The sequence below is a fragment of the Hyperolius riggenbachi genome, chromosome 1 (assembly GCF_040937935.1).
Source record: "Hyperolius riggenbachi isolate aHypRig1 chromosome 1, aHypRig1.pri, whole genome shotgun sequence".
NCBI lineage: Eukaryota > Metazoa > Chordata > Amphibia > Anura > Hyperoliidae > Hyperolius > Hyperolius riggenbachi.
The window spans coordinates 416841166-416865927 of record NC_090646.1 but is presented as its reverse complement, the minus strand read 5'-3'; the positions used below and the strand labels follow the sequence as shown (position 1 = coordinate 416865927).

The window sequence follows — 24762 nt, the reverse complement described above, 5'->3', positions numbered from 1 at the left end:
CAGACTGGGATAGCCAGAATGCGGAGCACCGGCCGCGTGGGGCTCCGCACCCTGACTATACCAGCCCGCATGGTCCATGGATTGGGGGGTCTCGGAAGGGGAGGGGCAGCCAAGCTTTCCCCTCCCCCTCCGAGCCCTTGTCCAATCCAAGGACAAGGGGCTCTTCTCCACCTCCGATGGGCGGTGGAGGTGGAGGCCGCGATTTCCTGGGGGGGAGGTTCATGGTGGCATCTGGGAGTCCCCTTTAAAAAGGGGTCCCCCAGATGCCCACCCCCCCTCCCAGGAGAAATGAGTATAGAGGTACTTGTACCCCTTACCCATTTCCTTTAAGAGTTAAAAGTAAATAAACACACAGACACTTTGAAAAAGTATTTTAATTGAACAAAAAACATAACCACGAAAAAAGTCCTTTAATATTCTTAATTAACCATTAATACTTACCTGTCCCTTTAAAAGCCAGTTCCCACGCAATATCCTCGGAAATATACTAATCAGTTACAATGTAACAAAGCTATTACAATGTAACAACTTTGTTACTTTGTAACACCACCGCACCCGACGTCACTCGCCGCCACCGCCGCGTCTGCGCTGACCCGACAGAGCTCTGAGCTATATAGCTCAGAGCTCCCTAAGCATCTTTGTATTTGGGCTCCAAGGAGCCCCATTGGTCCTTAGCAGACCAATGGGGTTACTTTAAATCAGAAGGAACCCCATTGGTCTGCTAAGGACCAATGGGGCTCCTTGGAGCCCAAATACAAAGATGCTAAGAGAGCTCTGAGCTATATAGCTCAGAGCTCTGTCGGGTCCGTGCGGGACGCTAAGTCCCCGCCGCCTCCCGCTGTCCTCCCCGCCTCTTCCACATGTCACCCACATGTCACCCACATGTGGGTGACATGTGGGTGACAGATGTGGGCGGGGCTGACAGCGGGAGGCGGCGGGGACTTAGCGTCCCGCACTGACCCGACAGAGCTCTGAGCTATATAGCTCAGAGCTCTCTTAGCATCTTTGTATTTGGGCTCCAAGGAGCCCCATTGGTCCTTAGCAGACCAATGGGGTTCCTTCTGATTTAAAGGAACCCCATTGGTCTGCTAAGGACCAATGGGGCTCCTTGGAGCCCAAATACAAAGATGCTTAGGGAGCTCTGAGCTATATAGCTCAGAGCTCTGTCGGGTCAGCGCAGACGCGGCGGTGGCGGCGAGTGACGTCGGGTGCGGTGGTGTTACAAAGTAACAAAGTTGTTACATTGTAATAGCTTTGTTACATTGTAACTGATTAGTATATTTCCGAGGATATTGCGTGGGAACTGGCTTTTAAAGGGACAGGTAAGTATTAATGGTTAATTAAGAATATTAAAGGACTTTTTTCGTGGTTATGTTTTTTGTTCAATTAAAATACTTTTTCAAAGTGTCTGTGTGTTTATTTACTTTTAACTCTTAAAGGAAATGGGTAAGGGGTACAAGTACCTCTATACTCATTTCTCCTGGGAGGGGGGGGTGGGCATCTGGGGGACCCCTTTTTAAAGGGGACTCCCAGATGCCACCATGAACCTCCCCCCCAGGAAATCGCGGCCTCCACCTCCACCGCCCATCGGAGGTGGAGAAGAGCCCCTTGTCCTTGGATTGGACAAGGGCTCGGAGGGGGAGGGGAAAGCTTGGCTGCCCCTCCCCTTCCGAGACCCCCCAATCCATGGACCATGCGGGCTGGTATAGTCAGGGTGCGGAGCCCCACGCGGCCGGTGCTCCGCATTCTGGCTATCCCAGTCTGCATGGGGGACAAGGGGTTAAAGAGGTCTGGGAGGGGGGACCCCACGTCGTTTTTTTTTTAATATTTCCCACACTCAGAACGAAGTAAGTAAAACTCTTCCCACTTGGGGGAATCTATGAAAATAAAACACTATTGTTACCTGTGCAAAAAAAACTGACATTTTCCGCATTTAAAAGACATTTTTGCCCTTGAAACTTAAACATCGATTTTCTCAAAAACTATAAGGTCTTTTTGAAAAAAATTTTTTTCCTCTTATTCCCACGGATCCCCTTAATATACCCTGTAAATTTGGTGTTTCTAAATTTTAAGCAGGCTTTGCTATTAACCGTTAAAGTCGGCGGGTTTTTAAATGTATCTATTTTTCCTTTGAAACTTTAACATCGATTTTCTCAAAAACGATAAAGTCTTTTTGAAAAAAAAATTTTTCCTCTTATTCCTTCTGATCTCCTTAATATATTCTCCAAATTTGAGGCTCTTAGCACTTAAGGGGGCTTTGCTATTAACCCTTAAAGTCGGCGGCTTTTTTATATTATACGGGAGCGTAATATTACGCAATTACGGCAGACTGTGTAATTTCAATGGGAGTTTACTGTCTTACGCGTAATTTGTTACGCGTAAAACGTAACCCACGGTCTACGCGTAATTAATTACGCGTAATACCGTAACCTTACACGTAACGCTTACGGTGCATTTGTAGTGAATTACGATGCGTAATTACGCTAATGCGTAATTTCGGCCCAGCACTGTGCACACTTGAATGTGTTTTCCCCATGCAGATAAAAACAGACAGCAGTGAAGCACTGCATGCATTTTCTCTATCTATTACATTAGCGTCTGTGATAAAACGTGCATGTTTTCACAAATACGAAAACACATACAGAAAACTGATAGATGAGTGTGCTCCCAGCCTCAGCTTATTACACTCACTCTGTCCATCTCTGAGCAGAACTGGCTCTGCAGACTCCTCCAGCATCACTACAGTACAGAACACCTGGGGAGGGGTAGAAAGGCTGGGGGTAGAACAGCCCTGTACACAAGAGCCTGCTAAACACTGAATAGGGACTGTCTACAAATCTTTGTCTACAAAACTTTCTTTAATTCCTTATCAGTGGCTGAGCAGATACAGTCATTTGAACAATTGTGCAGAGAGCAGAAAGTATTTTCTCTCTGTGTCCTTAGCTGTCAGTCTCTCAGGACAAAGAAAAGAAACGTCTCCCCTCACACGGCCGTGTAGCGCTATATGGAATTCCTTGGTCCATACAGTTGTTTTCAAAATTATTCAACCCCCAAAGCTGTAAAGGGTTTTAGGGAATTTAGTGTACATTTGTAATTGTGTTTAGAATGAAATCTTACAAAGACTTTTTAAAGAACCAAATGCAACTAAAATGACAATTGTTTTTGTAATACAGTATTACATTTTTTTGTGTGATTTCTTTATTGACACAATTATTCAACACCTTAAAGACTACCACTCTTAAGAACAGAGGTTCATTCAAGTGTTTTCGATCAGATATTGAAAACACCTGTGGATGTTAACAAGCAGTAGGGATGGTCGGAATGCCAATTTCCAATTATGCGGTAAATCCGCATTCCGCCATTGCCAAATTACCGATTCCGCCTTCCGCTACCAATTTCCGCATTCCAATGCGGAATTTCCGCCGGAAATCACGGAAATTCCGCCCAACTTTAACATCGATTTTCTCAAAAACTATAAAGGTCTTTTTGAAAACTTTTTTTGTATCTTGTTCAGAAGATTCTGTTTAATAAACCCTGAAAATTTGGTGTTTCTAGGAATTACGGGGGCTTTGCTATTAACTGCTAAAATCGGTGGATTTTTACTGTAATGTGAAATGCAGAAAATAGGCAGATGCAGATTTTCTGCATTTTACATTAGAGTAAAAATCCGCCGATTTTAGCGGTTAATAGAAAAGCCCCCTTAAGTCCTAGAAACACTAAATTTTCAAGGTTTATTAAACCGAATCTTCTGAACAAGATGCAAAAAAAGTTTTCAAAAAGACCTTATAGTTTTTGAGAAAATCAATGTTAAAGTTGGGTGGAATTTCCACGATTTCCGGCGGAAATTTCCACGATTTCCGGCGGAAATCCGCCTACCGCACTAGAATTACCGATTTCCGCATTCCGATGCGGAAATGCAATTTCCGATCGGAATTTCGGAAATTGCATATCCGCGGAATCCGAATGAGCATCCCTAACAAGCAGCAATCAAGCATAATAAGCACCAATTATGCAGATTTAAAATGACTGTACTAATACTCAGCTCCTTCTAGACATTTACTGGTGTGTTTACAAACATGGTGAAGTCAACAGAATGGTCCAGGAAGACAAGAGAAGAGGTGATTTCTCTTCACGGGAAGGGCAATGGCTATAAGACGATTGCAAAGATGTTAAACATACCAAGAGACACCATAGGAAGCATCATTTGCAAATTCAAGGCAAAGGGCACTGTTGAAACGCTACCTAGTCGTGGCAGAAAGAAGATGCTGGCTTCGACTGCTGTGCGGTACCTGAAGCGCAAAGTGGAGAAAACAGGCCCGCCATCAGGGGGGGACAACAAGGAGTCCCAGCCCACCTAAACAACCCCCTCGCTGCTGGACGCCGCTGCGCTCCCTGTATCAGTCCTCGATCAGCGGGTGACCACTGTGCGGGCGCTAGGACCTAGCGGACACCACACTTATATGCGGAAGTGACATCACTTCCGCATATATAGAGCGTGGTGCGTCCGTGCACCCGCTCTAACTGGTCGGGTCGCTCGCTGATCGAGGTCTGATGCTGGGCTGCTGCTGGGAGGTGAGGGGGGAGCCCGTCACTCACTATCTATCCTGGGGGGTCCCTGTCACTCACTATCTAACCTGGGGGTGCCTGTCACTCACTATCTAACCTGGGGGTCCCTGTCACTCACTATCTAACCTTGGGGGCACCTGTCACTATCTAACCTGGGGGGTCCCTGTCACTCACTATTTAACCTGGGGGGCACCTGTCACTCACTATCTAACCTGGGGGGCGCCTGTTACTCACTATCTAACCTGGGGGGCCCCTGTCACTTACTATCTAACCTGGGGGGTGCCTGTCACTCACATATCAAACCTGGGGGGCGCCTGTCACTCACTATCTAACCTGGGGAATGCCCGTCACTCACTATCTTACCTGGGGGGGGGGCCCTGTCACTCACTATCTAACCTGGGGGCCCCTGTCACTCACTATCTAACCTGGGGGGCGCCTGTCACTAACCTGGGGGTCCCTATCACTCTTTACCTAACCTGGGGGTCCCTGTCACTCACTATCTAACCTGGTGGTCCCTGTCACTCACTATCTAACCTGGGGGTCCCTGTCACTCACTATCTAACCTGGGGGTCCCTGTCACTCACTACCTAACCTGGAGGGTCCCTGTCACTCACTACCTAACCTGGGGGTCCCTGTCACTAACTACCTAACCTGGGGGTCCCTGTCACTCACTACCTAACCTGGGGGTCCCTGTCACTCACTACCTAACCTGGGGGTCCCTGTCAGAATTCAGAATCCAGGTGAGAGGTGTCTACCATATTAAGCCTATTTATGTGAAAATGCTGTCTATTTATGTGCCTCATGACTTCTGAATTTGTCTTGTTGGGGGCCTAATGATTGCTGAATTTTTACTTGTTGGGGGCCTCGTGATTTGTTAGGAGCCTCAAGATTGCTGAATTTGTCTTGTTGGGGGCCTCATGATTGCTGAATTTGTCTTGTTGGGGGCCTCATGATTTGTTGGGGGCCTCATGATTTTTTGGGGGCCTCATGATTGCTGAATTTGTCTTGTTGGGGGTCACATGACTGCTGAATTTGTCTTGTTGGGGGTCACATGATTGCTGACTGTGAGACTATGGGAAAAGCTGAATCATCATCATATGAGACAATAGCATTAACTACTTTGGCCTCCTGGACGTACTAGCTACGCCCAGGAGGCCATGTGCGTGTCTGCGCGCTCCCGCGGCCGATCGCGCGTTCGTTAGCCTGGCAATCAGTGAATCGGGCTATGGTGCCCAATCACTGATTCCTCTCCCCCGCAGAAAAAGCGACAGCTTCTCTCAGAAGCTTCGCTTTTTCTGTCTTTTGCTTCCCCCATGCGTCTCTCTAAGCATATGCTACGCTTAGAGTGACGTCATGTAAACAAACTTATGGCCGCCATTTTGTGGCCAAAAAGTAAAACTGCAACTAAAAGTAAAAAAAATAAAACTCAACACACATTTACACTCTAAGACTACTGTTTACATCCCACCCTCCCAAAAAATACCCAAATAAAATGTTTAATATTAAAAAAACAAAAAACATTACAATAAAAAAAAACATGTAAATATTTACCTAAGGGTCTAAACTTTTTAAATATCAATGTAAAGATTAAATATTTCTATATTTTTTTTATTTTAAACTTGTAAATAACGATAGATGCAAAACGGAAAAAATGCACCTTTATTTCCAAATAAAATATTGTCGCCATACATTGTGATAGGGACATAATTTTAATGGTGTAATAACCGGGACATATGGGCAAATACAATACGTGAGTATTAATTATGGAGGCATGTATTATTTTAAAACTATAATGGCTGAAAACTGATAAATAATGATTTTTTTCCGTTTTTTCTTATTCTTCCTGTTAAAATGCATTTACAGTAAAGTGTCTCTTAGCAAAATTCACCACCCAAAGAAAGCCTAATTGGTGGCGGAAAAAACAAGATATAGGCCTAGTGCACACCAGAGCGGTTCTGCTGCGTTTTGCGATCCGCTTGCGGGTGCGGATCCGCTAGGGTAATGTATTTCAATTGGCTGGTGCACACCAGAGCGGGAGGCGTTTTGCAGAAACGCATACTCCCGGGCTGCTGCAGATTTTGGATTGCGGAGGCATTTCTGCCTCAATGTTAAGTATAGGAAAAACGCAAACCGCTCTGAAAAACGGCAGTTCAGAGCGGTTTGCCAGGCGTTTTTTGTTACAGTAGCTGTTCAGTAACAGCTTTACTGTAACAATACATGAAATCTACTACACCAAAAACGCTTCACAAAACCGCAAAATGCTAGGTGAAACGCTACAGAAAAAGAATTAAAAGCGTTTCAAAATCTGCTAGCATTTTGCGGATCTGCTAGCGGTTTTTGGTGTGCACCAGGCCATAGATCAGTTCATTGTGATAAGTAGTGATAAAGTTATAGGCTAATAAATGGGAGGTGAAAATTGCTCGGATGCATAAAGTGAAAACGACTGAAGGCTGAAGTGGTTAAACCTACTTTTTTAGCTTTTTAAAACAGAAAATAAAACTGGGAGGTTCTAAAAAAATGATGGAGCACTTCTTCCTTCCGGCTTGAAGGAGGAAGTGCTCCATAGCGAGGCTTGCAACGCGTCCATTCGGACGCTTGCACCTCGTTGAAATGCTGGACGGAGATCGGCGTTCTGTGTAATTAATTGTTCCGCATCTAGCCGCTCAGCTGCGGCAATTAGAGCTAATATGAATCACGAGTATCCACTGTGGTTATTCGTGATTAATCTGTGGAAAGCAAACCTGCAACTAGCTCTGCCAACATGTAATGGCTACGCACATTTCTCAGTTCGTGGTGGGGGGGAGGGGGGCCAGGACTGATGATTTGTGAGGGGCCCCAAAATTTCTGATGGTGGCCCTGGGAGAAAAGTCCCCGTGTGACTGCTGAGGAACGGAAAAAAGGATTTGTCAGGTGCGGGTAGTGAAGTTTCAGCTCAGACAATAAGGCGCACACTACGTAATGAAGGCCTCCATGTCAGAACTCCCAGGTGCACCCCCTTGCTGTCTCCAAAGAATAAGAAGAGTCGACTGCAGTATGCCAAAAGTCATGTAGACAAACCACAAAAATTTGGGGATTTGTGTTCTGTGCACTGATGAAACAAACCTGAGGCTTGGGAGACGTTGGACCTTTCAACAGGATAATGAGCCCAAGCATACCTCCAAGTACACTAGAGCATGGTTGCAGATTAAAGGCTGGAACATTTTGGAGTGGCCATCGCAGTCACCAGACTTAAATCCGATTGAGAACCTCTGGTGGGACTTAAAGAAAGCAGTTGCAGCGCACAAGCCTAAGAATGTGACTGGACTGGAGGCTTTTGCCCATGAAAAATGGGCTAAGATACCTGTAGATCGCTGCAAGACACTTGTGTCAAGCTATGCTTCACGTTTAACTACTTGCCGACTGCCCACTCATAACGTGCGTCGGCAAAGTGGTAGCTGCAGGACCAGCGACGCACATCTGCGTCGCCGGCTGCAGGATAATGAATCAGGAAACAGCCGCTCGCGCGAGCGGCTGCTTCCTGTCAATTCACGGCGGGGGGCTCCGTGAATAGCCTGCGGGCTGCCGATCGCGGCTCGCAGGCTTAATGTAAACACAAGCGGAAATAATCCTCTTTGTTTACATTTTTACAACGCTGCTACAGTAGCAGCGTTGTACTAGATCAGCGATCCCCGGCCAATCAGCGGCCGGGGATCGCTGTCACATGGCCAGGACGTTGCGTTTAGGGGACGTTATAGGGCACATAATGTGCCCCTAACGCAACGCCTGGTGCTCTCTGGTGTGGACGTCGGAGTGAGCCGCGTTGTACAGCTCACTCTGGTGTCCGTGATGCCGTGATGCGTACTCTTGGACGCATGCGGCATCACGTGGTCTCGCCCGGCCAATCGCCGCACAGAACGGCCGCTCCAGGAAGTAAACACTGCACGTCACTGAGTGCAGTGAATACTAATTAGCCATGTGCCCGGCCGCTCTTCCCTCCTCCCCAACATGACTGAGCATGTGCAAACAGTCTAACGCGGCTAAGCCGCGTAGAACGCACAGCATGCAGCACTTTGCTCCGTTACAATGTAACGCAACGTAGGCAGTGTGAACAGCCCACTTGTGTTACATTGCTGTGCGTTTGGGGAGCGTTACAGGCTGCACTAATGTGTGCCTGTAACGTCCCTGTGTGCAAGAAAGCCTTAGTCTTTTAAAAATTGTTTACTGTAGGGCATGGTTTTATCTTACTACATTTGTCTTTTTCTCACAACAGTGAAGTTAGTGAAGGACACCTGCACTGTAAAATGTGTGTTTAGTGTCAAGGAGAGGGACAGTGTGTTCTTTTAACAGATTTGCCTCTACCATTTAAGGTGGCCATACACTGGTCGATTTTTTCATCAGATCGACCAACAGATCCCTCTCTGAACGAATCTGATCAGAGAGGGATCGTATGGCTGCCTTTACTGCAAACAGATTGTGACTCAATTCAGCATGAAACCGATCACAATCTGTGAAGCTGCCGCCCCCCCTGCATACATTACCTGATCCGGCTGGCGCGACTCCTCCAGTCCCTGCTGTCTTCTTCTCCGCGCTCGACTCCAGGGCTCCAGCTTCACTTCACGTCTGGGGAAGTTTAACCAGTAGAGGGCGCTCTACTGTTTAACCACTTGCCGACCGCGCACTCATAACGCGCGTCGGCAAAGTGGCAGCTGCAGGACCAGCGACGCAGTACTGCGTCGCCAGCTGCAGGCTGATTAATCAGGAAGCAGCCGCTCGCGCGAGCGGCTGCTTCCTGTCAATTCACGGCGGGGGGCTCCGTGAATAGCCTGCGGGCCGCCGATGGCGGCTCGCAGGCTAAATGTAAACACAAGCGGAAATAATCCGCTTTGTTTACATTGTACGGCGCTGCTGCGCAGCAGCGCCGTAAGGCAGATCGGCAATCCCCGGCCAATCAGCGGCCGGGGATCGCCGCCATGTGACTGGGGACAGCCTGTCACTGGCTGCACAGGACGGATAGCGTCCTGTGCAGCCCCGAACTCCGGGGGGAGCAGGTAGGAGAGGGAGGGGGGAATTTCGCCGCGGAGGGGGGCTTTAAGGTGCCCCCCCCCGCCAGCCACACGCAGGCAGGAGAGATTGGACCCCCCCAGCACATCATCCCCCTAGTGGGGAAAAAAGGGGGACAATCTGATCTCTCTGCCTGCTACCTGATCTGTGCTGGGGGCTGCAGAGCCCACCCAGCACAGAACACTAAACACAGCGCTGGTCCTTAAGGGGGGGTAAAGGGTGGGTCATCAAGTGGTTAAACTTCCTGCCAGGACAGACTCGGAGCCCAGCGGAGAAAGAGCAGCGGTGACAGCGGGGACACGTGCCGGCGGAACAGGCAATGTATTGCCTCTGTATTGCGTTGGTCGTCGGACATTCAAACGCCGCTATCGACGCACTCCCGACTCGCCAGCGATCGAGCGAAATCTTCCGCACGGACAGGAACGATGGGAATCGAAGGGAATGATCGATTTCAGTCAGAAATCGATCGTTCGGTCAACATTTGTGCAACGATTTCACAGCAGATTTGATCACAGTGATCGAATCTGATGTATATTGGCGGTAAAATCATTAGGTGTATGGGCCCCTTTACATAGTGACACTTGCAAATACTTCTGTATATATCACATGCCAGGCTCAAGATCTCTTATATGACATAAATTACCCCCAGGGAGCCCTAATAACATTTTTTGTGTTTTTATATGTCAGGTGATTCTGTGGTTAATATTTGGAACTGTCAGCAGGGAAACAAGCAAGCTTTCTTTTGAATTTATTGTCAGATGACAATTTATACATTTCCCCAACTTCTGCAATATACACAAGGGTTGGCACCACATTCAGTAAAAATAGCTCTTTTGATTTATTTAATCACCATAGCAAGACACAGACAGCACCTTGCACCTTGGCAGCACGGTGGTCTAGTACAGTGTTTCTAAACATTTTATTGGTATGTACCCCTTTTAAGACCCTCTACTCACCAAGTACCCCCCTAGCATAGTAAACATTATCACAAGTACCCCTTGACAAATATATATTTAATCGTAGTACCTGATAATTGGTTCTAAAGAACTTCCAAGGATTTGCTATTGCTTTTAATTAGCTAAAACACTAATTTGGTGTTGTTTAATCACTTGAGGACCGCAGTGTTAAACCTCCTAAAGACCAGGCTATTTTTTCCCTAATTGGCCACTGCAGCTTTAAGGCCAAGCTGCAGGGCCACACAACACAGCACACAAGTGACCCCCCCCCCCCCCCTTTTTTTTCCCCCACCAACAGAGAGCTCTGTTGGTGGGGTCCGATCGCTCCAAACTTGTTTTTTTTTATACAAATATTTATTTTATTTATTTTTTAATCAAAATGGCCTTTTTTTTATTTGATTTCCCCTACTCCCTCCCTCCCTTCCCCTGCCAGCCAATCAGGGTGATCAGCTGTCATAGGCTTCAGCCTATGAGAGCCGATCACTGCCCAGCCTATAGAGGGGACAGCCATGTCAAGCGGCTGTCCCCAGTACAGCGCTGCTGCCGATCGCAGCGCTGTACATGTAAATAGACGGCAATCACGCCGCCTAACAGTCTCCCGAGCTGCGATTGCCGCTCGGAGACTGAAGGCAGGGCGGAGCTCCACCCCCTGAGAAGGAGATGCGCGCACAGTCTGCGAGCGATCTCCTTCAGTAGCCGGCTCCAGGACCTGACGCCAATTAGCGTTAGGCGGTCCTGGGGCTGCCGCCGCGGCCACGCCCATTGGCGTGGAGCGGTCGCAGAGTAGTTAAATAAGATTTATCATTTTCTAAAACTCTGAATTTGTTATTCTTAGTTAAGTTTATCAAGCCCGAGTACCCCCTGGAGCCATCAGAAGTACCCCCTGGTCTAGTAGATAGCACTCTCACCTTGTAGCGCTGGGTCACTGATTTGAATTCCAGCAAGGGCACTATGTGCAGAGTTTGTATGTTCTCCCCGTGTCTGTGTGGGTTTCCTCCGAGAACTCCGGTTTCCTCACACATCCCAAAAAAACATACAGATAAATGTATTGGCTTCACCCTAAAATTGGCCCTAGGCTATGATGGACTAGGCATTACGTTGCCAGCCACTGTGAGGGACAGTTAGTGACAAGACTACTCTGTACAGCACTGCGGGAGATGTTAAAGAGACTCCGTAACAAAAATTGCATCCTGTTTTTTATCATCCTACAAGTTCCAAAAGCTATTCTAATGTGTTCTAGCTTACTGCAGCACTTACTACTATCACAGTCTCTGTAATAAATCAATGTATCTTTCCCCTGTCAGACTTGTCGGCCTGTGTCTGGAAGGCTGCCAAGTTCTTCAGTGTTGTGGTTCTGCTATGTACTCCCCCTTCCAGGCCCCTCTATGCACACTGCCTGTGTATTATTTACATTAGGGCAGCTACTCTCTTCTCTCTTATCTTTTACAAGCTGGATAAATCGTCCTCTGAGCTGGCTGGGCTTTCACATACTGAGGAATTACATACAGGCAGAGCTGTCTGCACTCTGCAGTAAGAAACAGCCTGACACTTCAGTGGATGAGAGCTGAAGGGGAAAAGGAACACACAAATGATCTCTTGAGATTCAAAAGGAAGGCTGTATACAGCCTGATTGTGTATGGATGTATTTTCTATGTGTGGACATACTGTACATCAACCTACTTCCTGTTTTGGTGGCCATTTTGTTTGTTTATAAACAAACTTTTAAAAACTGTTTTTAAAGGGAACCAGAGATGAACGTTTCACACAAAATAAACATATTAGTTGATAGCTTGTAAAGAATAAATGCTCTACCTGATAATTTTGCCGCTCTGGTGTGCCTTTTTTAGTGTTTTTTATCCATTATTGCTCCAGGAAAAATCAAATATGGCCGCCGGCTCATATCCCTTCTCCTTCCGGGTTATATGAGTTGTTCTGGATGTGCTGTCTAGGCTATATGAGACTATGCTGCTATCTAGGCTTATGCAGCCTTTCATCTGTGTGCTTTCATTTTGGTATGATCTGCCTGTAGGAAGTGTCACTAATAATAACTGCAGTTTCATTCCTATGAGAATCTAGTGCACACAGAGCACACAGGGATCATATTACAGCCACAGGGCTTCTCTCTCAGGAGCAGCAGCCCCTCCCAGTCATCACAGCTCTTAGTATGCAAAGCAGAAGATCTAAGCCAGGAGGGGGAAGGCTTGGGCTTGAAAGGACTCCACAGAAGAGTGACTCAGCTATAATGATTCCAGGTCAAACCTCGACTGAATAGTCGATGGATTCTTATCACAGTTGCTAATAGACTAATTAAGCAGATAACAATGAAACTAAAAGCAGGGTAGGTGTTTACTGTCATGTTCCCACTGATAAATGTAATAAAATACATGAGGGTGCTTCATCTCTGGTTCTCTTTAATAGAGTGACCAGACGTCCCGGATTGCCCGGGACGCGTCCCGGATTCGGGGTCCGCTGTCCCAGGCAGCATGAGGTCCCGGGAAACGTCCCGCTTTCAGCAGCGGGACGTCCCGGCCTCGGGACTCTGGCCACTCTCTCCGCATGAACTAGCAGCGGCGTCTATAGACGCCGTACCAGTTCATTGCCTGCAGCCCCACTCCAGCCTCCTCTTCCGGTGTCTGCTCCGACACCGGCAGGCGAGCAGGGCTACGGCAAGATGGCTGCCGAAGCCCTGTACTGGAGACTATGTGTCTCCAGTACAGGGCTTCAGGCGCCATCTTGCCGTAGCCCTGTCATCGCGGGAGACCAGAGCAGGAGGAACAAAACGGTCCCGGGACGGAGCAGCGCGCCAGAGGAGACTTCTGCCAGGTGAGTAAATGCTTTCTTTTCCAGGTGAACTTTGCTCGCATTACGTTTCTTGCCTGGTGAAATGTTTGCCCGCATTGCGTTTCTTGCCTGGTGAAATGTTTGCCCGCAGTGCGTTTCTTGCCTGGTGAAATGTTTGCCCGCAGTGCGTTTCTTGCCTGGTGAAATGTTTGCCCGCATTACGTTTCTTGCCTGGTGAAATGTTTGCCCGCAGTGCGTTTCTTGCCTGGTGAAATGTTTGCCCGCAGTGCGTTTCTTGCCTGGTGAAATGTTTGCCCGCAGTGCGTTTCTTGCCTGGTGAAATGTTTGCCCGCATTGCGTTTCTTGCCTGGTGAAATGTTTGCCCGCAGTGCGTTTCTTGCCTGGTGAAATGTTTGCCCGCAGTGCGTTTCTTGCCTGGTGAAATGTTTGCCCGCAGTGCGTTTCTTGCCTGGTGAAATGTTTGCCCGCATTACGTTTCTTGCCTGGTGAAATGTTTGCCCGCAGTGCGTTTCTTGCCTGGTGAAATGTTTGCCCGCAGTGCGTTTCCTTTCTGGTGAAATGTTTGCCCGCATTGCGTTTCTTACCTGGTGAAATGTTTGCCCGCAGTGCGTTTCTTGCCTGGTGAAATGTTTGCCCGCAGTGCGTTTCTTGCCTGGTGAAATGTTTGCCCGCAGTGCGTTTCTTGCCTGGTGAAATGTTTGCCCGCATTGCGTTTCTTTTCTGGTGAAATGTTTGCCCGCATTGCGTTTATTTTGTACTGACATGTTGCCCGCATTGCGTTTATTTTGTACTGACATGTTTGCCCACATTGCGTTTATTTTGTACTGACATGCTTGCCCGCATTGCGTTTATTTTGTACTGACATGTTTGCCCACATTGCATTTATTTTATACTGACATGTTTGCCCGCATTGCATTTATTTTATACTGACATGTTGCCCGCATTGCGGTTATTTTGTGCTGACATGTTGCCTATTGCGTTTATTTTCTGGTGTCCGGGGTAACTGTTACTGCATTTATTATTTAATGGTCATAGATGGCTATGTTTGCTGCTTTGTGGTTACGGTATACTATTAGCATCACACAGTTTCTGCACACCCATGATGCAAAGTCTCGTTTGTCCACATCATGGCGTAAACACTGCTTTCTTATGCCTCGCTGTTACATCATTACGTTAGCTCCGCCCATACAATGTCATGGTCACGCCCATATTTCGCCGCGCCCCCCCCCCCCCGCCCCCGGTCTTCGGCGCTGCGCGCTCCTCAGTCCTCCCCACTTTTCGCCGCGGCGCGCTGCTCGCGCCGCCCCCCCCGCCCCCCTCCCCGTCCCAGGTTGGACCCGCAAAAATCTGGTCACTCTATCTTTAACCACTTTTAATGCGGCGGGGAGCAGCGGAATTGTGACAGAGGGTAATAGGAGATGTCCCCTTATGCACTGGTATGTTTACTTTTGTGCGATTTTAACAATACAGATTCTCTTTAACACTATATAAATACTAAATAATAATAATAATAATAATGATGATTGAAGAAATAAAAAACACTGTTTTTTACTGAACATGGTGCAGACCCTTGTGTATGCAGATTGGGACACCAAAAGGTACTGGAGAGTGGGTCAGGGCACACACACTCCTGCTACCGTGGGTGCTGCTTCATCCATGCTTGCTGAAGTTCTGCATCATAGTTATTTAACGCTTCCTGAAAACTCCACATGCTTACTGAAGTGTAAAAGTAATTGAAAACCCTGGAATACCTTGACATAGTCAGGGGGAGTTTCAAACACCACAATAGATGTCTGCACTCCTTATAGAGTTTCTTATGGCCCATACTCACGGGCTACAATTGTCGCCGCAACACGCGGCGCGCGCGTGTTGCGGCGACAGGTCGCCCGTGAGTATGAGGCGCAACACGGGCGCGCACCCCGAACCGTCGCTCGTCACTGCTGTAGCCAGGCGATTGGCGCGGTCAACTTCGCCACAACTGTCGCTAGTCCGCTCTGGTGCACAGTGTACCAGCTCATTCACTTTCATTAGCCAAGTGGTTTTCCCCCTGCAAGCATTTTAAAAACGCTCCAGAACCACTCCAGTGTGCACCAGCCCTCACACAGGACATTAGCTCAGATATTTTTTACTAAGACGAGGTGAATGTCCATAACATTTTAGATGAATTAGTCATGCCCATTAATGAGAAATGTTTTTCCCTTAATTTCGACTTAACCAAAGCCTACTGACTGCCAGATGACTTCAGCCTATTTATTATTATTATTATTTAGTATTTATATAGCGCCAATATCTTCCGCAGGACTTTACAGAGTATATATAGGGCTTGATTCACAAAGCGGTGCTAACTGTTAGCACACTTGTGAAAAGCCCCTTATCACACCAAAAAATCCTTTGCGCGCGCTAATTAGCATTCGCACGCAAAGTACGTTGCATGATGCGACATTAAGAAAACTTTTGGCAGGGTGAACACTGCTACATCTCACTACTTCTCTGACAGTGCACGACCTGGCCAGCAAATCCAAGAGGTCACAGGAAAGGAGAGAGATGGTACGCACTTGTCAGAAGGAGCAACCTTTATTGAATGGACGTGTCCATAAACAGCCAAGGGAACATTAGATAGCTAATAGTCCAAAACATGTTAGCTATCTAACGTTGCCTTGGCTGTTTATGGACACGTCCATTCAATAAAGGTTGCTCCTTCTGACAAGTGCGGACCCTCTCTCTCCTTTCATGTGACATTAAGGTCGCATCCAATGCGCCGTTATAGGCGCATAGGGTGCGCCGTTTTGTTGTACACGATGCAACGTTTCGCGCGCACCGGCCTTTGTGCGCGATCTGATTCAGCTTGGTGCGTGCTAACTACTTAGCACCCTAGTTAGCACGCATCAAATAGTGAATCAGGCCCATAGTCTTGTCACTTAGCTGTCCCTCAGAGGAGCTCACAATCTAATCCCTTCCATAGTCATACTGTATGTCTATGTATGTATCATGTATGTATCGCAGTCTAGGGCCAATTTTAGGGGGAAGCCAATTAACTTATCTGTATGTTTTTGGGATGTGGGAGGAATCTGGAGTGCCCAGAGTAAAACCCACGCAGACACGGGGGAACATACAAACTCCTTGCAGATGTTGACCTGGCTGGGATTCGAACCAGGGACCCAGCACTGCAAGGCGAGAGTGCTAACCACTAAGCCACTGTACTGCCCTGGTTTTACAGTTGTGGCGCTAGCAAATCAGGAAATGGTGAAAAGCAGCTAGGAGACTTGTAGGGGGAACTCCACACCCCTACCAAAATTGAAATGAAAATAGAGAAAGAATATACTCCTGTGCTAGTTGAACAGTATAAAATCTGATATCAACTTTAATCGGATGTAAAACACACAACAGTGTCAATAAAACACTGTACTCACAAATACAGACAATGCTTGACCACTGCAGACCCACACCATAAGTACAATCAAACACACACACAGTACAACTATTGACTTCAAAAATGTTGGCCAACTTAGTTGTCCATGCAGTCTAAAAAAGTTTTGTACACAATAGTAAAAATACCTATAAGGCATCCGTGCAAAAATCCAGATAAAAACACCTTGTTGGGGAAAGAGAGGTGTATCCCTCTTAAAACATGTTGCGTGAATGGCTAGCTTAGTGGTGACATCACCTACATAGACTTCAGGTCCTTTCTACTAGCTACAGATCCTGACTGAGCCAGCGGCGCCTGACAGGGAGTACCAGGGCCAGGTCTGCGTCAGGTAGCTCAGCATGGTCCGTTGGACAAACTCCTTCCAGAGATGCCTTCACACTGTTCTCCCTCCAGCACAGCAGAGCAGCATTAGCAGTACTGCAGTGCTAAAATGTAGCAGACTGTGAGTAAAAAGGGGGGCAGAGATATGCCCCGACACCAGTGTGGTGGATGTTAAGCAATTCTTACAGTAGGACAAGTGCCTTATACATTGTGAAGACATTGCCAGCGGAACTTTGCATATTCTTGCAATAGACTTGTTTGTTTATTGCCTGAAGACAGGTGTTTTTAGCTGGATTTTTGCAGGAATGCTTTTTAGGTATTTTTACTAATAAGTACACAACTTTTTTAGACTGCATGGACAACTTAGTCGGCCAACATTTTTTGTCGGTTTTACTGGATTAGCCTGTTTTCTGGATTAGCTTGTTCCAAGGTTTTGACTCAGACACTACTTATAAAATATGGAAGCCTCCATAACCCTCTTACCTTGGCAGTGGTGTAGCTAAAGAGCTGTGGGCCCCGATGCAAGTTTTACATTGGGGGCCCCCCATACATTCTATACATAACAATTGATACGACGCACCAAAACCTGCCAATGGCAACTACAGTGTCAGAGGTACAAGAAGGGGATGGGGAACAGTTTATTAATGATTACCACTATTCAAAGTATCTATAGAAGTAATTATTATGAGCACAGAACTAATAGAGAGCTAATACTGCAGTTGAGGGTGGGCCCTTTGGGGCCCCTCTGGCCCAAGGGCCCCGATGCGGTCTCATCCTCTGCAACCCCTATTGCTACACCCCTGCACCTTGGGTTCCCTTTAATATGTTAAAATATGAGACACTATTGAAGGTTGAAGGGAAAAAAAGACCAATAGCATCCAGATTCAAAATAAAGCACAAAAGTCATAAACTATTTGCTTTAATTTGTTAGGTCACACAAAGTGGGTTTCCGATTACTAAGCTGAGTGAAACTTAAATCCTGAAACATTCTACACTACTGCAGGCGTGACCACCATGAGGAATGCCATGCTGCCCAGGTTGCCATGCAGCTATGATATGCAGAAACCGAAAACTCCTGGTTTTATTAAAAGAAACTGGGAAAATACATGTGTGTATGTTTTACTATTCACTGCAGATAATTTCACTCGCTCACCTGCTGCCAGCTGCACAGTTGTTTATAAAATAAATGTATTCTGGTCATGAAATGCAAAGCCCCCCCCCCTTTCCCCTTCCTAGATCAGGTCAATTTGGTGCCATGATCAGATGCCTCCCAAGCAGGGATTTGGACTCCTGATTGGCTACAACATAGTAATTAATAGTTGAATTGGTCATTTGGGTATCACCGTTACAAGGTTAGTTTAAGGCATGTACAAGAAGGTTGGGTGGGGGGTAGGGAGGTTGGATTAGGCATCAAGTGGGTGGGGGTTCTTTTCAGGCACTTATGGGAAGGGGGTTAGTTATTAGGTGGGGGGGTTAGGGTAAGGCATCTACAGCAGGGGGTTCATGTGAGAATGTGTGACGAGGAGTGAATAGTAAAATAGCCGTAGCCTAAATTACTGATATTTTACAGCTAGCGGCACCACCCGGCACCCAACTCATGTGGCAGTGCAGCAATATGTACTCCCCCTTTCCCCCAATCTTTATGAACTTTTTATCCAGTATGTGGATTATATTGTGAAGCTGGCATGGTGGGAACAGATCCTCCAACCTTGCACAGAACTTTGCTCTAGAGTTGGTGTTCCCCCCCCCCCCTTTTGTGTCTAGAATGAGGTAGGAGCAAATATTGACTGAATAATTTATAAATGAATATTGTAAACATTAGCAACTTTATTTATTAAATGATATACAGTAAAGGCTTATGCATTAGTATGAGACTGGTCAGATAACTGTAGCTTGTATGGAAGTTGTGTGATCCATCAGTTAAAGCAGAACATTTTGAATCAGAATGATATTCAGTGGTAAACTTTAAAAGATTCTAAGCTAATCACAAAAACCTATTAATACTTAATTTTTGCAAAAGAAAACAAACGCTAAAAGCGAAACGGAAAAGCGTTTTTTGTTGAATAAATACTTTTGAGCACAATGCTGATTCATCCCTCGTCAGGCATATTCTTATTTTTATCTGGAAATCTTTAACCTACTTTTTAAATGTTTGAACTTGTACTGTAACTTGCTTAACACAATTTTGGAACAGCTCCCTCTGATCCCTTAAAGCGGTATAAAACCCTGACATAATATTCTATAAAAACATGTTTTCCTACTTTTTATATGCTATTATTAATTTTTTTTATTTATATAGCGCCAACATCTTCCGTAGTGCTGTACATAATACGGTTATCATATTTGCTTTTGTGCATAAGTATTATTATTCATTCAGAAATTACAAGTTTCCAAAGTACACTTTTTCGCTTTGAGAGCCGACTTTGCATTTTATTCATAACTGTTTTTTTTTTCATCTTGAAATATAAGCAGAAATGCTTTCTGACTGTCTGTCTTTGTTCAGGAGAGTCTGCAGTGTCAGAGAAGTGTTTGTTTACATTCCTCACTTCATACAATTAAACACTAGATAACATTATCTCTAGTTAGGATGCGTCCAGCTTTCCCCGCATTGAGCTTTTCTGTCCTGTATTTAAACCTTTAACCCTTTGAATGCTGTTCTAGTAAAAAAAAATGCTGGTAGTATATAATATTCTGTAAATAATGTTTTAGAGCAAAGAAGAATTACTGGGTTTCATTCCGCTTTAAAGAGAAACCGTAACTATTTCATCCCAATCAGTAGCTGATACCCCCTTTCCCATGAGAAATATTTTCCTTATCACAAACGGATCATCAGAGGACCCTGTATGGCTGATATTGTAGTGAGAATCCCCAAAGGTGTATACAACCAGTTGATGAAATATGTGCAATGAGAGGACAGCGCTGAAACAAGGACACCATGAGAGGACCAGGAAGGCTCTATAGGATGTACAGCCTTTCCTTTCCACAGGTGAGTATGTGACTTTTTTCATCTTCGTTTTAATAAGGGGCTTACTATATTACAATTTTTTTTTGTTACAACAATAAAATCAATACAAGATTTTATTACAAAGCTTCAGAATTATCAAAACATTAAATACACATGTATTGCACAAATAATCTTTTCCAATATCTTTATGATATAATTATATCAATACAAAATGCAATGGCTATTTTTTTTTCAAAATGGTACATCACTACTATTTGCATGTTTTGCATCCCTTCTGCTGCTTTGTCAGAGGCTCCATAAAGAAATAGCAGCTTTGTTTATAGCCAAATTGCAAAATGATATATTCCAAACAAGAAGATCATAGCTTTCAAGACATAGGGCTTGATTCACAAAAGAGTGCTAACTGTTAGCACGGCCGTTTTTGCGCGATCACGAATTTTCGCGCGAAACAATAACGTTTTTGCATGCAAACGTGAAATTTTATGTGAAAACGATATAGATTTCGCACGAAAATTCGCGATCGCGCACAATGCAAAACCGTGAAAACGGCCGTGCTAACAGTTAGCACTCTTTTGTGAATCAAGCCCATAGTTGCCATTTTTGCAGAAGATACAAAGTTATGCAGACTTATTAACAATCAGTAAGATAGTGATGAAATGCAGAAGCAGCTGCATAGAATGGCAAGAAAATAGCAGATGAAACTCAAGTAAAGTAAAGTCATGTACCTTGGCCACACCAGTGTTCTAGCATTATACAAAATAAAAGGGCTATGAATGGGGACCTGAAACTTGGACAAGAACTCTGGTTGGCATTGTGATAAAAAATGTTTTAATTAATTGCCAAGCAGCAGCAGCTAAAGCTAATAAATAAACAAACACGTAATTTAGGGATCCATAAAAAAACAACTAAAAAGTCAGAAAGCTAGCATAATACTGCCCTTGTTTTTTTCTCGAAAGGCTGCCTCTGGAATATGCAATAATGTACAGAAAAGAGCCACAAAGTTGTCAAAGGGATGGAGGGTCTCACCAGTAAATATCAGATTAACTGGGATTACTTAGCCTGAAAAAAGAGGACTAAAAGTGGCCACACACGATACAATAAAATGATCAGATTTTACAGTAATTCGATAAAAACGATCGTATCTCTCAAAAAAAATCGAAAGCTTTTTTTTCATTCGACTGAAAAATCCGATCGTATTTCCCGTTTTTTTCGATTTAAATCGATCCGGAATGCCAGATATTTCTCTTCAATTTCTACTAAAGATTGTATCTTTCTACTAAAGATTGTATGGTGTGTGTTGGATTGCTAATTTATTAATATACACACCCTAGCAATTTTCTCTGAGTTTCCAATCATTTTCATCATAATTGAGGAAAAAATTTAACATAGGTGTGTGGTACATTGGTCAGATTTTTGAAATGTTACAATCAGTCAGAAAAATTGATTGCAATTCTTCAATTGAACAGATATTTAAAAAATTGTATGGTGTGTGGCCACCTTAAGAGGTGTCCTATTTAATATGTATATATACAATACAAAAACTTGGCAGATTAACTTTTTGTCTCTATGCTTGGGCAAAGGGTACAAAGGACAAGGGTACATGTTCTCTGTATGGAGGAAAAATATTTTGCCATCTATTTAGAAAGGGATTCTTTATAAAAAAAGAGTGGTTAAAATTATAATATGTTCGCTCAGGAAGTAGTTATGGCAAATTCTATATCTACATATAAAAGGGGCTTGAATATTTTCCTAACATTGAAGGACATCCACGGCTATAATTTCTCACTAATTACGAGCAATGTTGATCCAGGGATTTTATCTGACTGCCATCTCGAGTTAGGTAGGAATTTTATTTTTCCATCTAATGGTAATTGGCCAAAGCCTTGTAATGTATTTTTTTTCCTTCCCTGGATCAACTGAGATATGTGAGGGTGTTGGGCAGTGTAGGACCAATTTTCTCTTTGAACTTGATGGACAGTCAACCAAATGAATTATGTAACTATGGGCCTGATGCACTAACTTTGAGTAAATAGTACCGGTCCTAACACTAGGGGAGCAGTGCACATTACGCAATTAGCACAACTCGCGTTACCTGGGTCATGCGCGAGTTGCTATGGTAATACGCGTTACTATAGCAAGTCCTGCATTATCCAGTTTATGTGAGTTGCACTAATTATGTAATGTGTACTACTCCTTCTACTGCCGGTTAGTTCTGGTAAAATTGCTGTGCGCTTATTAATGCATCAGGCCAATTGTAACTCAACATTTTCAGCATGTCATTGACCCTCTTGAGTTTGAACTGTGTAGCTGTTCTACTCAGACACAAACCTTGAAATTGTTTACAGAAACGCTAGGATAACAGATAACATTTATATAACGGCAAGTATTGTTATGCATTCTATCCACAACAAGAAAAACTGAATTTAATTCATTTCATGCACACCCATATCTAGAGTATTCAGTAATAGAAGGGGAATCCCTTTCATTCAGCTATACTATTCCTCTATCAAAGTATGAAAGCCTTGCTGACTATCAATTTTTTTTTGTTGCAGCAGAAATTAAATATATGTTTTTAAGCAGACATAACTTTATACCATACATTTACACACTGACATGCATACATAGCAGCACATACACATGCATCAAACAGAGGTAATATTTAGCAGACAGACTAAAACGAAATAAAATGTAAAATAAATGTAAAATAAAAAAAAAGAAAAGTTTTAACTTACTTTCCCTTTCATGTCAGTGGCCAGTATGTGGTTTTCTAGCACCTCCATGTCACCCCTCTTTGTTGAATGGACAAAGGTACCCTTGAAGACATGTTGCACTGTATCCATATCTCAGCAGTAGCAGCAGCAGGTGTCTGTAGAGGACGGTCCAGGCTTTGCACAACACAGAATAATCGAATGCTTCTTTATTAGGCTTGCTGGATCAGCAGTCATACAAGGAGGAGGATAAACTCACTGCTCTGCACCAATGACAACTCCAAATCCAAACACTGTGAATACAGTATTTTACAAGCCACTTAGAAAGCCTAAGCTGAAGATGTCATCGACTGTGATCAGAAGGAAATTACCAATGAAAGATGTGCTGCATGCAGCAAACAGAAGCCTGCTTCCCTCTGTGCTGTGTAATGATCTTTGGCACACAGAATAGACATCTTGGCAGCTTGATTTGAGTACAATCAGCTAATCTATAAAGCCTGAAGTCATACCACTCTAATTCAATCCCTAGGAGGTGTGTACTATACAGTACAATCTTTGGTAAGCTGATACGCAAGATTGAACTGTCCTTCTGTACAAAACACTAATAAACTCAGCTATCAACTTAAAGTCCAAAGATCATTTTTTTTAAACAGGCTCGTGTGATCCGACTAACTAAATATGAAATGCTGGCTATACCTAGTTATATTTTTTTTCATATGACACTATGCATAAAACACTTGGGTAATTTGTGAGTTAAGGTGGAACTCCACCCAGAATTTTGGTTGGTTCTGCAAATATTGAGGAAGGGTTGAAACTACTTTTTGGATGTTTGACCTGGTTGAGGAACTGAATCTGTGTTTACATGAGCCAATCTGCAGGCTACCTTTCAATCATTTTGAACAATTGAACTGAAAATCAATCCCAATGTGCATAGTTGTACTACGGCCTTTCCCACTGATCAGGGGTGCTTGGATACCCCTTTTCAAAATTCGAATTGATCTGGATCCGGATACCCAGATATCCGGATCCGGATCGGATATCTGAATCCGAACTTTCAGATATCCGCGTACATGCGGATATCCGAACGCATTATCCAGGCTATCCGGGTGGATTCGGATATCCGGATAGAAAAACCGTAAGTGCCCTTTAAATTGCTTTAAAAACGTTTTTTTAGGGTAAATGAGGCATGTAGCATCATTATTTTTTAAAGGGGAACACTAATTGATGATGTGGGGACTTAAAATCCCCCCCCCCCCCAAAAAAAAAATGTCTGTCAATTAACATTAGGCCTAGGTTCTAGACAGCGGTCGTGCAGCCCACATTGTGTCCAAAGTCCAAACGCACAACTGGGACATGACAGTTTTCAGCCAAGACACCTCCAAAAAATTACGCAGCAATTGTGTTTTGGGTTAAATATAGGTGGTATCAGTGGCCTGTGGCACCCTGGCGGTGGGAGCTGCACAGGCAGCATTAGCAGGGCAATGCAGCAGCAGGTGTAACGTGTGCCAGGAGCAAGCCGGACGTGGCACGTGGCAATTGGCACTTGCCACGTGTCACTTGCCAAGTGTCACGTGGCACTTGCCAAGTGCCACGTGACTAGTGGCAAGTGCCGAGTGACAGTCGGACAGCAGAGGAGACGACACTAGTGCACACTAACTATCACACTGGCACTGCTCACAGCACAGCAGTTCTGTAGAAAGCTAACACAGTAGTACTACTACTCTAACAACTACTAGCACTGACTGCAGTACTAACTACACAATAACACAGTAATCCTATCCCCTAATCCCTAACCTAACCTATACCTAAGGCTAATAGCTGGTCAGCAGGCAGCAGCTGGCCTGGTCTGTGCACAGCACACACACAGACACATAGCAGCTGCCTGCAGCACACACTCTGACTGTCACACAAATGACATCAAGCTAATTAATGATTTAACAATAGTGTAGTGATAGTGAAGGAGTTAATCACTGAACA

General features: G+C 44.8%; 1 protein-coding gene across 2 annotated transcripts in view; it reads right to left on the bottom strand.

Moving 5' to 3' along the window:
* The window catches only part of GDA (guanine deaminase), an 80298-nt gene extending 56974 nt beyond the window's left edge, over window positions 1–23324 (bottom strand). Inside the window, exon 1 of one of the 2 annotated variants that reach the window (XM_068236398.1) lies at window positions 22810–23324. In XM_068236398.1, the coding sequence (XP_068092499.1) occupies window positions 22810–22917 (108 nt within the window). In that variant the 5' untranslated portion in view covers window positions 22918–23324. The remainder of the gene's footprint in view (window positions 1–22809) is intronic. The other variant, XM_068236388.1, reaches the window with a different exon arrangement.
* Window positions 23325–24762: the final 1438 nt, after the last annotated feature.